At 40.5% G+C, this 15,208-nt stretch overlaps 1 protein-coding gene across 6 annotated transcripts in view; it reads right to left on the minus strand.

Moving 5' to 3' along the window:
* The window catches only part of COL19A1 (collagen type XIX alpha 1 chain), a 286,095-nt gene that overhangs the window by 94,759 nt on the left and 176,128 nt on the right, over window positions 1–15,208 (minus strand). For all 6 annotated transcript variants that reach the window (XR_012125983.1, XM_073224021.1, XM_073224019.1 and 3 more), the window contains one exon: window positions 7,735–7,788. Coding sequence is in view for 5 of the 6 variants with exons in the window: in XM_073224021.1 (XP_073080122.1) it covers window positions 7,735–7,788 (54 nt within the window). In the remaining variant the exon portion in view is untranslated. The remainder of the gene's footprint in view (window positions 1–7,734; window positions 7,789–15,208) is intronic.

Raw genomic sequence — 15,208 nt, forward strand, 5'->3', positions numbered from 1 at the left:
ATTCTAAACTGTAATTGTTTTGTCTATCTATTGCATTGCTTACTAACCATTGCTCCCCACTCCTAGTAGAACATAAGCTACTGAGGGTAAAGACCTAGTCTGTAGTTGCTGCTTTTTTGGAAAAAAAAAAAAACTATAAACTTCATGTTTGTAATAGTGATGCATACATGGTAGATGATCGTAAGTATTTGTTGAGGTAATGAGTTCAATTTCACAGCCTAAATTTACTATTTTAACTGGTTCACAGGTTTCTATAACCTTCAGGATTGTGCAATGACTTACACTTTAAAGGTGAAAAGCTTTTCTACACTGAAGTGAAACCTAAAACAGAAATAACATGGCTGTATAGGTTGTAAACTGTATTGTTATTTTAGAGAACAAGCACAAATTCCATTGGAGTCAGCACCCACAAAATGAACACTATAGAGTGTTATGAGCATTTTACAACAGATAGGCATTTTAGAGATCCATGAATTAAGGGTTTTCACTTCCAGAGAGTATCAAGTTGACATCGAAAGGACTGTGGATGACACAGCTCGTATTTAAAATGCAAGATAAGCAGAAAATGCAACAAAATCTTGAAAACAAATTTTGAAAATCATGTAGATTTATAATTAAGCAACAAATACTGAAAAATGTCCATACCTTGGACATCTCCAAAGGGCTGAGGAAACGTCCCTCTCTGCCCAGAGCTTTTTCCGTGGGACCAGTAGAGGGAGCTGCTGCCCTACATTACAAATTTCCTGAATTTCTGTTTTCAACATAAATTGCTATGCACTGAAATGTGACACATTTGAGCCCACTGCTCAATTCTCACACTGCAACAACGAAACAATGCACGAAAACAATGCCAGGAAATAAATGAAAGGAAATCAAGAGCCTGCCTGTGACAGAAAGAAGTAATAACACACTTTAAAATCAATGTGGTTTTTAATAAACACTTTGTACAGTGATGATGAATGAGAAGTAAAGTTAATGTCAAAGGGGCGGCCTAAGACGTATTTCCTTTAATGGCTCATTAGTTAAATTCTCTTGCCTTCCCCCCTGTTCTGCCTCATTTCCAGCTGTTTTCCTCTCTTTTCGAAAAGAACTAAAAACCAGAATACTTTGAAATAAACTAAGGCATTTTCAGGCTTGAGACTCTCCAAATCTCATTATCATAACACGAGGCCATTATTGTCTATTGCTTATGCTACTCAGATAACTAGAAGGCTTCAAAAAAAGAGAGAGAAATTTTTATTAGAGAATGAGGAGTCGTAGTCGAGACTTAGAGAACCTCACAACTAATAAAATGCAACGGCTCAGATGATGGGTGAGCAAATCCCACAAGCAAGCAAGAGAAAAAAAACCCTCTCTGAATACTTTGAAGTTGAAAGTATAGAAATATCTCTACACTTCCTCTATACAGAGAAAAAATATCTCTGAAACCAGTTATCATTACTCAATTGTGAGTAACTTCTGTATTTCTTCATAAGTAGATTTACATCATCTACAGTAAGTACTCCAGATGTAGGGCATGTGAGTTTCATTTTAGCAATTCATTGAAAGATATTCCACTTTTGTTAACTTTTTGGGAAATTGTAAAGAGAAAAAAATGTGTCGGTTCGATTACAGATATAAGACAGTCTCTTCCATTTACAATGCTGAACGTGTAAGTGGATGTTCAGAATCATAGTGATGGGCTTAGGTTATATTTAGACAGAGCCTTACAGTTGTAAGAAAGATCTTTCATATGCATGCGTATGATTCGCCCAGCCACTGTGGGAAGTAGGTGAGGCAGTACACATCATCATTTCAAGTTTACAGGATGGGAAACTGAGACATAGAAATGTCAGTGAATTGTCCAAGGACACGCTAGTAAGGAGAAGGATCAGGTTCCCCCCCTACCCCCCCAGCCTTGTTACACTATGCTGCTGTCCTAAGGCACTGCCGCACCCTACGTTACCACGGAAAGATCAAACAATGCTGTGTGTGTGATGTTTAAGGAAGGCTGAATGTAGCCAGTCTTAGCCAAGTTGTAAACTAGAAGCTTGTCTTTCACAACTGTGATCTAGGAGAATGCAGGAGGGTTTAGGGATCAGTTCCTAGCTTTCAGTTCGGCACCCACCCCATCCCCCTGCCAAAACCTTATATTGTGTGATGTTGGGCAAGTGACTTGATGTTTCCAAGCACCGCTACCCTATTACATAATGAGACGATTTCTACTTCTACTGACAGTTGTGAGGGTTACACAGGCGATGGCAGAGGGCATCAGCTAGTGCAGAGCGCGTGCTGTGATGGCTCTCCTGATGGGTCCCTCTCTTCTCAGCCTGCTTCCTCAGGAGGTCGTGGGCCTTCCTGCCCTGCGGAGATGCTTGACGCTCTCACGCCTCTTCTGAAGAACTGCCCTCAGACATAATCTTCATGTATTTGCTGGTAATCTATCCAGGACAACTGCACTGAATGGCATCCCTCCAGTGAAGAACAGTCATTCAAAGCAAGACAGCAGAAGTAACGTGGAGGCATCTTGGAGCTTCTTCCTTTCTATAGGGAAGACCAACTCTTCCCTCTTATTAGGAAATTGGACCAAGACTTTATAAAAAAATATTTTCATCATAAACGGTCATGGCTAGCTCTTTTAGCCGGTTAGTTGCTCCTCAATTACAAGCATTGTGATTAAAAATAACTTTATCATTGTAGTTTACATGTGTAAGCATTTCTCAAGGAGAAAAGAAACTGCTATTAAATGTGGGAAGCTTAATTGTAGTAATATTTCGGACTTGGATGAAACACTAATTCATACAGTCAATTAGATCTTTATTAGTCGAACAGACCTACTTTTAGTAAATACTCCATTATTAGAATTATTTTTTCTCTAGGAAATAGACTCTCTCAGCGGAAAAAGTGTTTCCTTTCACAAATAGTATTTATGATAAAGTGGAAGTTGTGGGGAGTTATTTGTAAACAAGTCATCTTTTTGGTACAGATGTTTCTTAAGAGAGTGAGAAAATACAAATTTGGCTTTAGAACAAAGAACCACCAGTGGAAAGTTAAAACGTTGATTGTTTGAGTTCCTCCGGGCCATTCGCGATTTCCTTCAGTTCAGCTTTTCACAATCTTCACTGATGTTCTCAACAGCACTAACTCTGGTTTAGGGAACGTCTGTAAAGCCCCTAAGGGGCATCCATTTTCTTGAAGGAATTGAGCGAAGTATGCTGTTATCAAAGAATCCATGCCTCCAGATAATTCCTGTGTTGTGGTTTTTTTCAATCACACCGATCAGATTCAAATTTTCTCCCCCTAACTTCTCTAAAGGCTAACTGCTCAAATATATATGCTACAGTCATATACTGTTACCTCATCTGAGGGATATTACGTATTATCTGCTTTATGTTTGATAAGACCGATTATAATCGTCATAAGAAATTCTACCACGTACTTTAGGAATCTGACATGCAGGCCACTGGGGTAAGTCATACACCATCCCTCAATCTCATGAGGATTTTAGCCCAGGCTGGCCTTTCCTTACTTCTCCTACTACTTTCTTTTCTGCTATGAAGGAGGGTTCAGCTCACATAGGGTACAATGTTGAAAAAGACCCATAAATGAAAAACAACATTTTGATCTAAAAATGTCCATAAGGGAGACATCACTTAAGCTATATATTTGTAATAAAATATAAATAGGTCCATGGGACAAATACAAATTGTAATAAAATATAAATAGCTCCATGGTACATCCTAACAGAGATAAAAAAAGAAGAAAAAACACTCTGCCGATACTAAAGGTGGTATATATATATACTAAGAGAGCTGCAGGGAATCTTTCCTACTCTCAACACTCCAGCCCCAGCGTGGCCCTAGTGGGACCCAGCAGGGAAATCTGGCCGCGAGACTTTGCACTCAGAGCTCTTCACAGATTGCCGCAGCCTCCCATGACCCGCGGGACTCCACACAGGAGGACTGGCCGGGTCCTGCCAGGCTGCGAGCCCTCCCCCAGCTCTCTCCCTCCCTCTACCTGCTTTACTGGACAGACATTTTCAACATTTTTTAAGCAGCTTTTGAGGCACAGTTGATACGCAAAGAATGCCATGTATTTAATTGCACAGTTTGATGAATTTGGACATAGGCAAACACGAGATTCTATCACCCAATCAAGGTAATTGATGTATCTGACACTTCCCAGAGTTCCCTTGTGCCCATTATGTCTTTTGTTATTTTTTTGTGTGGTAAGAACACCTAACAGGAGACCTACCCACTTCACAAATTTTGAAGGGCATAATACAGTCTTGTTAACTGTAGGCCTATGTTGTACAGCGCATCTCTAGAGCTTCTTTATCTTGCCTAACTGAAACTTCACACCTATTTCCTCCAGTCCCCAGCCCCTGAGCATCTAGGAGTGTGGCTGTTTTGGGATCTTAAGTTGGTGGAATCACGCAGTCCTTGTCCTTCTGCGACTGGCTTATTTCACTTGGCACAATGTCCCCCAGGTTCATCCATGTTATTGTAACTGCAGGATTCCCATTTATTTTTAAGGCTCAACTTTCATATTTCAGTTGTCAGTTCCTGAAGGAAACCATCCTGGCCACTATCTTTTTAAGTGTTCTCCTCTCTGCACATGTCTGTACACTAAACTCGAATGCCTAGAGGGCAAAAACAATACCTTATTCATCTCTGCAGCTCTTAACAGAGTTACGCACACAGCAGCTGGGTGTTCAATAAATGTTTGTGAAACTGTTTATGTGAATTAGTGGCAGTTTGTTTTCTTTTATAAGCTAATTTTCTTAAGATATTAGTTAATATGATCATGAAGGAACTGATTTCAAAGAACTCTGTTCATTTCTAACCATTTGAGAAACAATAGTCCCCTTGCTAACATCCACTATGTTTAGAAAAATTAAACATGGAGGTGGTACAGACAAATGTGGGGAGCCATCTCTTTTACCTTCTGTGCAATGCTGCCCTTTGCCAAGTCCTGTATGAGCAGGTACTTCCTGCACGCTGGTATGCAGGTCAGCACTTCCACCTTTCTTCTGAACAACTTCAAAAAAACCCAAAAGCTAATGAAAACTGTACCCCAAGATAAGGTTTTGATGACACTTGTCTTAGAGAAAATATATTTCAGTCAACTAGAGGAGTTATCCCAGAATCAAAAAGACAGAGTTTCCATGAAGCACAATATTAAACAGAAAATAAGCTGATGGTAGGCCTTCACACTACCTCTTTTTAAACAATAGCTCATCAATGAATAAAAACCTTGTCTTTTATGCATAGATTTTCCCTTTATTTTGCAGTCTAACAAATTGGTATTTTATTATGTTAACAAAAGATAATAAACTACTTTGCTTTTAAATACCATGTAGTCAGGATTTAATGAGCTCTGTGTATCAGACCCATAGCTGAGTTTAAATTCTAAATCCAATACTGGAAATAAAATAAGTACCTCTTTCCCCCAAATACTCTGGCAATAAACTAAAACCCATGGAAATGAATATTATAAATCCTTTCATACAGTCATATATTTCTTAATTTTCTAAATCCTTCAGTAAACTCATGTGATCTATAGTGGAGAACTCATTCCAGGATTCAGTGTGACCCTCTTCTCTCCTGGACGTTTGGCAGCTTCTCATAAAGGCCTTCATCATTCAAATTCCTCCTCTGACACAACTATTATCCTGTTTGAAAGGAGCAACGTATGTTTAGAAAACTAAATGAAAGTCTAATCTTGTCTGTTAGTCACCAGCTTTTCTTCTGTATGGCACCAGACAGTTACTGAAAAATCTTACAATGTGTTCTCTATTTGGCCAGAAAATTTGTAACAAAAATCAACAAAGCTGATTCCTTTAAAGACTGGATTTCAGGATGCCCAATTTATGCCTGTTTTATTCCCTACTTGCTTTTATAATGGTTATCAGTTGACACTAGTACATCGCTAGTAGAACAATTCACTAGAACGGCTGAAGTGGATGAAATGAAATCAGTGACAGGGCAGCAATGATGCTCATTTTGGGCACATGGCCCCACCCTACGTGGTTCCTACGGTGTTTGGCCGGGAGCCCTCTAGTGGTAGTACAGGGTAGTTCTGGTCTTTACCGTTCTCTGGGCTTTAATTTCTCATCTACAAAATATAATCGTTTGTTCACTCAGCTATTAAATAGTTAATAATCAAACACTACACCACAGGAACTGTGCTAGGCCATGGAGGTAAAACAGAGGTTCAAAAAAATTTGCAGTGCAGTGCAAGGTCAGATTCGGAAAATAACAATAACAAAGCAATGTGCTGTGTGCTTTACCAGTGCACGGGTAATGGATTATAAGGGTCACGGAGGAGGACACCTCCACGGGCAAAGAGCTCTGGCAAGAGATTGATGTTCAGGTGAGTCGTGGAGATAGAGGAAAGCTTAGTAGGCCTCTGGGAGAACATGCTCAAAGTATGACGGTTTTGAGATAACAAGGGAAGACTATGCTACAGATGACAAATGAAGGAAGGACACAGAGGAGGTCAGGCACAGACAGTGCAGGGCAAGAATGGCCCAGAATGACACTCAGGAGATGTGGACCTCATCCTGAAGGAAAGAGAAGCTATACAGAGACTTACACAGAAGAGTTACACGGTCAGAGTTTCACTTAGGAATATTACTCCACTTGTAGAAGGTAGAGGCAGTGAGACCAGCTCTGAGATGGCTGCAAAAATATAGGGGCAAATTGACAGGGGCCTAAACTAAGACAGCAACAATGAGAAGGGAGGGGGGAAATGGATTCATGAGCTCCTGGGATGCAGAACTGACATGATGTAGGAACTGTCTGGATGTAGAGGATGAGGGAGAGAGAAAAAAATTCTAGGATTAATTTCGAGTTTAATTTTGGACATGCTACTCTTGTGGTATGTAGGGGACCTGCCAGGAGACACAGTGAGCAGGCAGGGGATGGATGAGCCTGCAGCTCAGGGCAAACGTCTGCGCTGAAATAAAACACTGGGGATTGTTAATCCAAGCAACACAGTGTTGGGGAAGAAGGAACATTGCTAATGAAGGAGACAAAATAAGGAAGGCCTCAGAGGCAGGAGGAAAAAAAATCAGTATCGCTAAACCTAGAGAACAGGGCGTCTCAAGCAGAGAGTGTCAGCAGTGTCAACCCCAGCTGCGCTGGGAAGTGAGGTGAAGCCTGAGAAGAGCCCAGGGCATCTCGGGCCTCAGGGATGACTGGCGACCTCGGAGAGTGCCATGTCCGTGGACCAGCTGGGACACAAACCAGACTCCAGGGCGCCGAAGAGTGAGCACAACCACCAGAAATGGAAGACTTTTTCTAAGCCCAGGGGTAAAGGAAGAGATCAGCAAGTTGGTTAAAGCTCTCTTCTGTAACGACGTTCTGTGAGCTTCGAACCAAACAGCTGTATCAAGAAAGTGAGCACTTCCCCAGACACCTGACTTCCTGCCAGCCTGGATGCTGAGCCACTGTGGAGACGGGGGCCAGTAGGTTTAGAAGAGAATTCATTTCTTTGGAGGCTTGGCTTGGGGCATTCCTGCAGGCAGGACAGTTGTTCCTGCCTGTGTAAAAAAGAAGTGGGTGAGGTGTTTGACAGCTACCCACCTGCCTTACCTCTTGGTTTGTGTGGTGGTGGGAGGTGTGGGGGGTCAACCATTTGAAACAGTGGAAAGATGGACATTATTATCTACAAGTAACTAAAATAACCCTTAGGCCAACACGTAGCAATAAAGATGGATTCTGCAAGGGAGCAGTCATCAGGTTTACTCACAGGTGGTCCTGGGGGTCCTGGTTTTCCGGGAGGACCTGTTTTTCCTCGTCTTCCCTTGAAACCAAAGAGAAACAGAGAATAAATACTGTGATTTCATTTTATTTTAAGATAAGACAATATTACATGGCAACCTTAGAGACAGAAAAAAATTAACTGCAAGTTAAAAAATAATTCCAAGTCCACGTAACCTTTAAACATCATGAAGCCTAAGAAGCATGAGCCAAATCTTAACAACCATGAGGAGAAAAATAGTGCTTGGAATGAATATTATCTTAATTGCTATTAGCAGCCCTTCAAATACTGCCTACCGTGATACACTAGTAAAGTAATATAAAGTGTCTGAAAAGTGGTTTAATATGGGCATTTTATCTGATGGTTCTGTTGTTTCAGATGCAAAATACATATATTTGTTATCTTAAATGGTGTTTCTCATGGTCTCAGTTCTAATTTCACAGGAATTCCTGAGGGTGAGATTGGGTGTTAAAAATGCATATTCCTGGGCTCCATCTAGAATCACTGGGGAAGGGGGCGTTATAAATCTGCACTTTTAAAACCACTTCAAGCAATTGTTATGCTCACTGAAGTTTGAAAAGTACTTCCCTAAGCCATATTATAATAATAAAATATAACTATAATTGTTAATTATTTGTATATACATATACACACACATATATTATACACATATATACAATGTGTATATATACTAAAATATATACTAAATATATACTCCTTGCTTATTAATCCTCATTATTGTAACTGAAGGTTAACTCTCCCAAGTTGGCAACTGAATTCCAATTGTAAGAGTTACAAAAATAAGATTGTGTTAACATTTCTAAGTGATTGTATCTAATATCATTTAAAGAGCAGTTAGTTATTTATTACAATTTTATTTTCCTAAATGTTTTTTCCTTTCTAAAAGAAGGAAGTAAGCTTAGGTATTGAAAGCATACATTTTGAACAAGAAACATTTCTGAGCATGTTTTCTAGATATGGTCACTCTATTTCATGCTACTAATAACTTTATTTCTTTATCATATTGGTAATATATTAATACATATTAAGGCTTGTTGCTACTGAAAAAGTAAAAGTATTGGGTTGATCTTTCAATGCTTTTTTGGGAGAATTATAAGCACAAACATAGGAACGCCCATTTAATTAATGAATTGTCCTCCTCTCAACGAGTCAGGCAAAGTTGCTTGAACTCTCTGGTTTTTATCTAGGCTTAGAGTTGTAAGAATAGAAATAGGTTAGCATAAGCATAGCCATCTTAAAGGCCTAGAAGCCATTTTCTGAGTATGTGACTTAGAAAGAAAAACTGGAACTGGGTAAGGCCTTGAAAAACAAGTTAATCATGAGCACCGGGTGGTGGGCAGCTGTGACCCTTGGTCAGCTAACCTTGGTCAGTTAACCTTACATACCAAGCTTATCGTGCAGAACCTCCCTAACCATTGAGGAGTAGTCTTATCCTGCCCTTGCTTAACCCCAGGATGTATGTCTTGCAAGAATAATGTATAGTTGTGGAAAATTACTATGAGTTAAGTGCTTTGAAAATGCTATATAAACCCTTGGCTCTGAGTGCTCGGGGTCCTTGTTGAGACCCGCTGCGTCGGGCTGACATTGGACCCCAGCTAGCTGGCTGAATAAAGACTTTGCTTGAATTTACATCTCTATGCCTGTGTAGTTTGTTCTCTGGAGAAGCCTCGGAAGCCCGGACCCTAACAGAGTAAGGTGGGAAGTCCAAGGCCACCGGAAGAGGAAGCTTTGGGAGACAAGTAACACTTAGGACATAGTGATTGGGTGGTAAATGCTTCCATTGTTGCTGAAGAAAAGGTAAGCGAATACCATCAAGACCTTGTACAAAAACAGCAGCTGTTTTTATAAATAATCCTAGCTATCATCTACAGAACAAGTGTTTAAAAGTTTTATTAAGAACAGAAATACATTAGTGGCGTGTTCATGCACCTTCTGTTTTAGAGATGCGAGCCCTGGAGTTCCTCGCAGGGACTGAAAGATTGGGAATGAACATATAATTTAACATTCTGTGTTTTTAATGACAAGTTATACACATGTATATCCTTTACGAGTCTTGGAGTTTACACATTCTGAAAATCAATACATTGGGTCTTTTAGTAAATGGTAAGTCAATTAGACCCTGAGGATTAATCAATGATTAAAAGTTTACTTAGGGAGTGGAAGCATTGTCATTTATTAATTCACAGGAGCACAAAGAAACAAAGTCGATGGCATTGATCTAGGTGATTGGTCCTTTCTTTTAGGTTGAGGTAAGTTAAAACTGTAAGATCAACTTTTGTGTGCATTCTTTCTTTAAAGGAGAGACTTGTAGATTGATTTGGGCAGGAAGTGGGGAAAATGAGACTGTTTATTGATCATCTTTTATCACAGACTTCATGTTTGAGACGAACCAAGTGTCATATATGGTGACAAAATGTTGGCATGTCTTCAGAGGAGGAGGAAAAGACACTCAGAGTTCAGCATGGGGGGTGGGCAAGCACCCGAATTCTTGCATGTCACTGCGGAGTCCCGGTCACTTAGGTCAGCCCCGCAGGCGTCAGTGTCTGATGTGCACGCTGAGGCGCGCAGGGGTAGTGCGTCCTTGCTAAGGGCGGATGTGCAGGTAAAATACACTTTAGGGTTGTTACGTCATTGGAACGTATTGTGTACATATTTCTTTAGCTGGCACATGTTTTCAGTTTAAATGCGGTTTCTGGGCTTGAGTTTCTAGTAATGCCCTAAAGCAGATTTGAACAATTTGTAAAGATGTGCTTTACAAAGCAACAGTCACTATTTTCTTAGCCATACTACCAAACACATCTTAAGTAGAACTCTGCCTTAGAGCCTGAGGCTCAGCTACCTGCAGAGGGGGCTCTGACAGCACAGCAGAATCTATTGGGGCGCCGCGATTTCAATCACTGTAAGAGTTGAAGCCCACTCTCAGACATCATCTTCTTCTCTCCAAAGAGTCCTGGGATGAACCCCTTGTCTTCCTCCCCCACTCAAGGCCCCAGCTGCTGCACGGAATAGTCTCCCAGTCTCCTGTTCCTCCCCAAAACCTTTCCTCTTTTCACTTAGAAGCACTAGGGAAAAGGCAGTGCACCGAAGAGGTAACAGCAGAGTTCTGTTGGGCTGAATTTTATTACATAAGCCAGGATAATTTGGGAAGTATTTCATTACTAGTAATTATGCCAAGACAATGGGCATAAACCACAACTCTCACCCTAGAACTAAAATCAGATTCCTCTCTTTTTCCCATAAAGTGTAATCTGGGAATCTCTGTTCTTTTCCTCGCAGGGTTCTGGGGCATTGTATGAGGACACGTGGGGTCAGGGGCTGGGCCTGGGGCCGCTGATGGTAGGGCCTGGGGCACCCTTGTGACTCCGGTGGGAGCAATGATTATTGCATGTTAGTTTCCACCTCTGTCTCCTTTCATTTCAGTCCCCTCAGCACCAGGCTCCCTGGGGACTCTCTGTAAAGTGAGACAGAAAATAGATGTGGGTGGGGATGGAAATCCTGGCAGGTAACAGAAATGCTGAGCTGGGAGTGGTCTTCCTGTCGAGGATGCCTGGTCCCTGGGACATTTGTTCATAAACAGCTCTGATAAATTGGAATCTGGCTGATTCTCCAAATGGACGGCAACATATTCCAGCATAATGACAAACTGGGCTTTTCTGAAAACGAGTATACAGCACAAAGCACAGATTGACCATAGCAGGTTGCCCTGGAAACCTCAAAGTGCTCCGTATGTAAGTTCCTGTTTGGCAACAGTGTACATGTTATTAGACAGCAGTTTAGACATTTGTCTAATGATTTAAGCCCAGTGGTGTTCAAACCTGATCATGCTTGAGCATCCCTGGGATGGCTAGGTAACACAGATTGCTCGGCCCACTTTCAGAGCTTCAGATAGAGTAGGTCTAGAGTGGGACCTCAGAACCTGCATTTCTAACAAGTTTCCAGTAACACTGATGCTTCTGGCCTGGAGAACACACTTTGAGAACCCCTGCTTTATACCTCAAGCTCTTTTTTCATATTTAAAGTCAGACAATCTTGTAGAGTCCCTAATATCTTGCACAGCTTGTAGCTCAGAACAAAAGAGTTCAATTAGTTTTGTGATAATGTGAAAGTTTGAGAATAAAAAGCCCCTTGTCAAGTTCAAGAGCACTTGGACTGGACTCTCGGCCTTTCCTCTTATGGAAAATTGGTACTTATACGTTGAACAGGTTTGATGAGGATTAAAAAGAATGTGGAGAAACTGGAATGCCTGTGCACTGTTGGTGGGCCTGTAACATGGCATAGCTGCTATGGAAAACACCAGAAGGGTTCTTAAAATATTAAAAGTAGAATGACCATATGATCCAGAAATCCCACCTCTGTGTATATACCCAAAAGAACTGAAGGCAGATATTTGAAGAGGTATTTGCACCCCCATGTTCAGAGCAGCCAAGAGCTGGAACCAATCCAAATGTCCACCAACGGATGACTAGATGAACAAAATGTGGTTTAGACATAGAGTGGAATATTATTCAGCCTTAAAGAGGAAGGGAATACTGAACCATGAGGACATCATGCTAATTAAATAAGCATAGTGAAATAAGTCACGAAAAGATAAATGCTGCATGATACCACTTGTATGAAGTACCTAAAGTAGTTCAAATTACAGAAACGGAATGTAGAATGGAGGTTACCATGGGCTGGAGGTGGTGGGGTGGGTGGGGAAGGGAGTTGTTTAACGGGTAGAGAGCTTTAATTTTGCAAGACTAAAAAGTTCTGGAGATGTTTCACAACAATATGAATATACTTAACACCACTGAATGGTGCACTTGAAAATTGTTATTAAGATAACTTAGTAAATTTGATGTTACATGTTTTTTACCACAATTAAAAAAATAACACTACTCCTGCATGTCTGACACATGTGCTAATAATAAACATTAGTTCTTTCTCTCCCTTTCTACCATCCTCTTTCTAATTCTCCATTTTTTTAAATTTGAAAAGCTTTGATAGTATATCAAGAAAAGCTTTTAAAATATGTATTGTGCATTAGTTTAAAAAGTGTAACCAACTCATAATTATGCATATGGAATTTTTTCATCTAAAGTAACAATCAAGGTGCCCATTAAGAGTGGAAATAGAAAAAATAAATTGTGGGTTATTCATACAATGGAACACTACACTGCAGTGAAAATGAATGGGATACACTAATGCAAAAATATGGGTGAATCTTGCAAACGTAATGTTGATCAATTTATATAAGGACTAAAAATGGGCAAAACTAATCTATGCTGTTAGGAGTTATGCTAGGTTCCCAACGTGGGAGTGGAGAGTGACTGAAAAAGAGCCGGGAGGGATTTTTGGGGCTGGTGATGCAGATGTTCTCTGTCTTGAACCATGTGTGGTTCCATGAGTGTGTTCAATTTGTGAAAACTCATTGGGCTGTAACCTTATGGTACATACATTTTCTGAATGTATGCTAAAATACAAATTAAAAGTAAAAATGAAACCAGGAGATTTCCCCAATGGAATGGTTGTATTTGCATCATCTAATGGCTTCATCCATTTGCATTTGCTGTGTGCAAGACCACAGAGGGTCACTATAGCAGGGAGAAAAAAAAAGCAACCCAAGGCTATTTAAATATATGACATCTACAAATTTTCAACAGTAAAAATAACCTGACACTTCCAGGATGACTTGCTGTGTGAGAGCACGTGTGTCTTAAATTAGCCACTTGATTTATAAACACTTGGCCCTCCAGGAACATTAAGAAGGGAAGAATGCAAATAATGGATGACTGGTGCTTCAGTGACAAATGGTCTGGGTTGCTGAGGAGGATGATGGGATGAAGTCAAGGTTACAGCAGTCATTGGACTTGAATAAAGGGTGGTATGCAGACCCCAAGCCCGAGGGGGAATGTGTGTGTGTATACGTATGTATAGTCTTTCTAACATGCCAGGTCTTGCTAATACAGCTGGCCCCTCTCAAATGTTTCCCTGTCCCCATGTGTGTATTTAGCACACCCTCAGGCATCAGCTCAGCCTGAACAAGGTATGAAGGAAATGTCAAGGAAGGGGAGACAGGGCCTTGATGGGCACCCGCAACTGTGAAGGAGGTGTTAATTACATAGGAAAACATTACATACTCTCTGGGAAGATTTCTCTTTTTTTACACGGTGAACGGAAATAAGATTTATGACAGATGTAAAAAGTTACACATTTTGAAATCAATGATATGTGAAAAAAAATAATGGGAACGAAATACTTATGTGAGTAATGCATAATATCCTAAGTGCATTTTATTTCTTAACAAATATTTAAAACTATATCTACAATAGCAGCAACACACTAGTTATAAAGATCTCATTATTTCAGGGCTCAGACAAATAGCTCTTGTAAGGACGTGGGAAGAAGATGTAATTCAGCATAAACAAATGATTTGAAATAGATGGAGCCGAGGAAAGATGAACCCATACTATGACGCTATTCTCAGTCCTGCCTTCCTCATTCAGGTTGGGATGTCACAATTTCTAAGTCCTTTCACAACTTCCCCATCTCTCTGTCCCTTTTGCTTGAATGTTGCTTTTCAAAATAAGCTAGAAGTTATGACCTTATTATCTAACCCCCCTCAGCTATGACTGAATAAATGATCATCTGAATAAATGATAATACTTCACCTAAACCTTGGACTGAGCCAGGTGCTCTGATGTGTGGTCAGTCACCGATTAGTATTTCTATTAAGCTATAGTGGGGGTGAGGATTCAATAATATGGGAACTGTTGAACCACTGTGTTGAATACTTGAAACCATTATAAGACTGTGTATCAACTATGCTTCAATAGAAAAAAAGGATATCTTAAAAAAAAAAGATATTATGTTGGTACTAATTTGGTCTGATTGGTACCCTGCCCTCCAGCCCCTTCTGACTGGGTGAACCCAGCAGTCAGCCTTTCCTCGTGTGCCCTGATGGGTCCATGTTGTATCAGGAAATGTAAGAAAGGTCTATGACTAAAGATCATTAAATCGGTTACCATTTATCAGGTGCTCGCCACGGTCCAGGCACTGAGTGCTGAGCATTGACTTACCTTATTTCATTTAATCATTTCAAAGTTACTATTGGTGGGTGGTGCTATTCCCATTTTATAGAGAAAGAAAGGTTAAATATTTAGTTCTGAATTTCTCTCCTCTTAATTGGCGGGACCAAAATTTAAGCCCAAGTAAATCTGATCCTAAAACCCTCAATCCTCAAAATTCAGGTTTCCGTGGTGGGGATTCTGATCATTCATAATTTAGGTTCCCCTGCTGATGTAATTGTTGAGATTCTCTTGTTTTCTCACTACCACAGCAGATGTTGAAATGTCCCATTTGCGTATTGCCCTTGGGAGACTGGGTCTTGCTAGTTCTCATCCACTCGCCTGATTTCTGCTTGTGCTCGCCTCGGAATCTACCCCGACTTCTGCCTGCCTGT

This window comes from Manis javanica, chromosome 16, assembly GCF_040802235.1.
Source record: "Manis javanica isolate MJ-LG chromosome 16, MJ_LKY, whole genome shotgun sequence".
In the NCBI taxonomy this organism is placed as follows: Eukaryota; Metazoa; Chordata; class Mammalia; order Pholidota; family Manidae; genus Manis; species Manis javanica.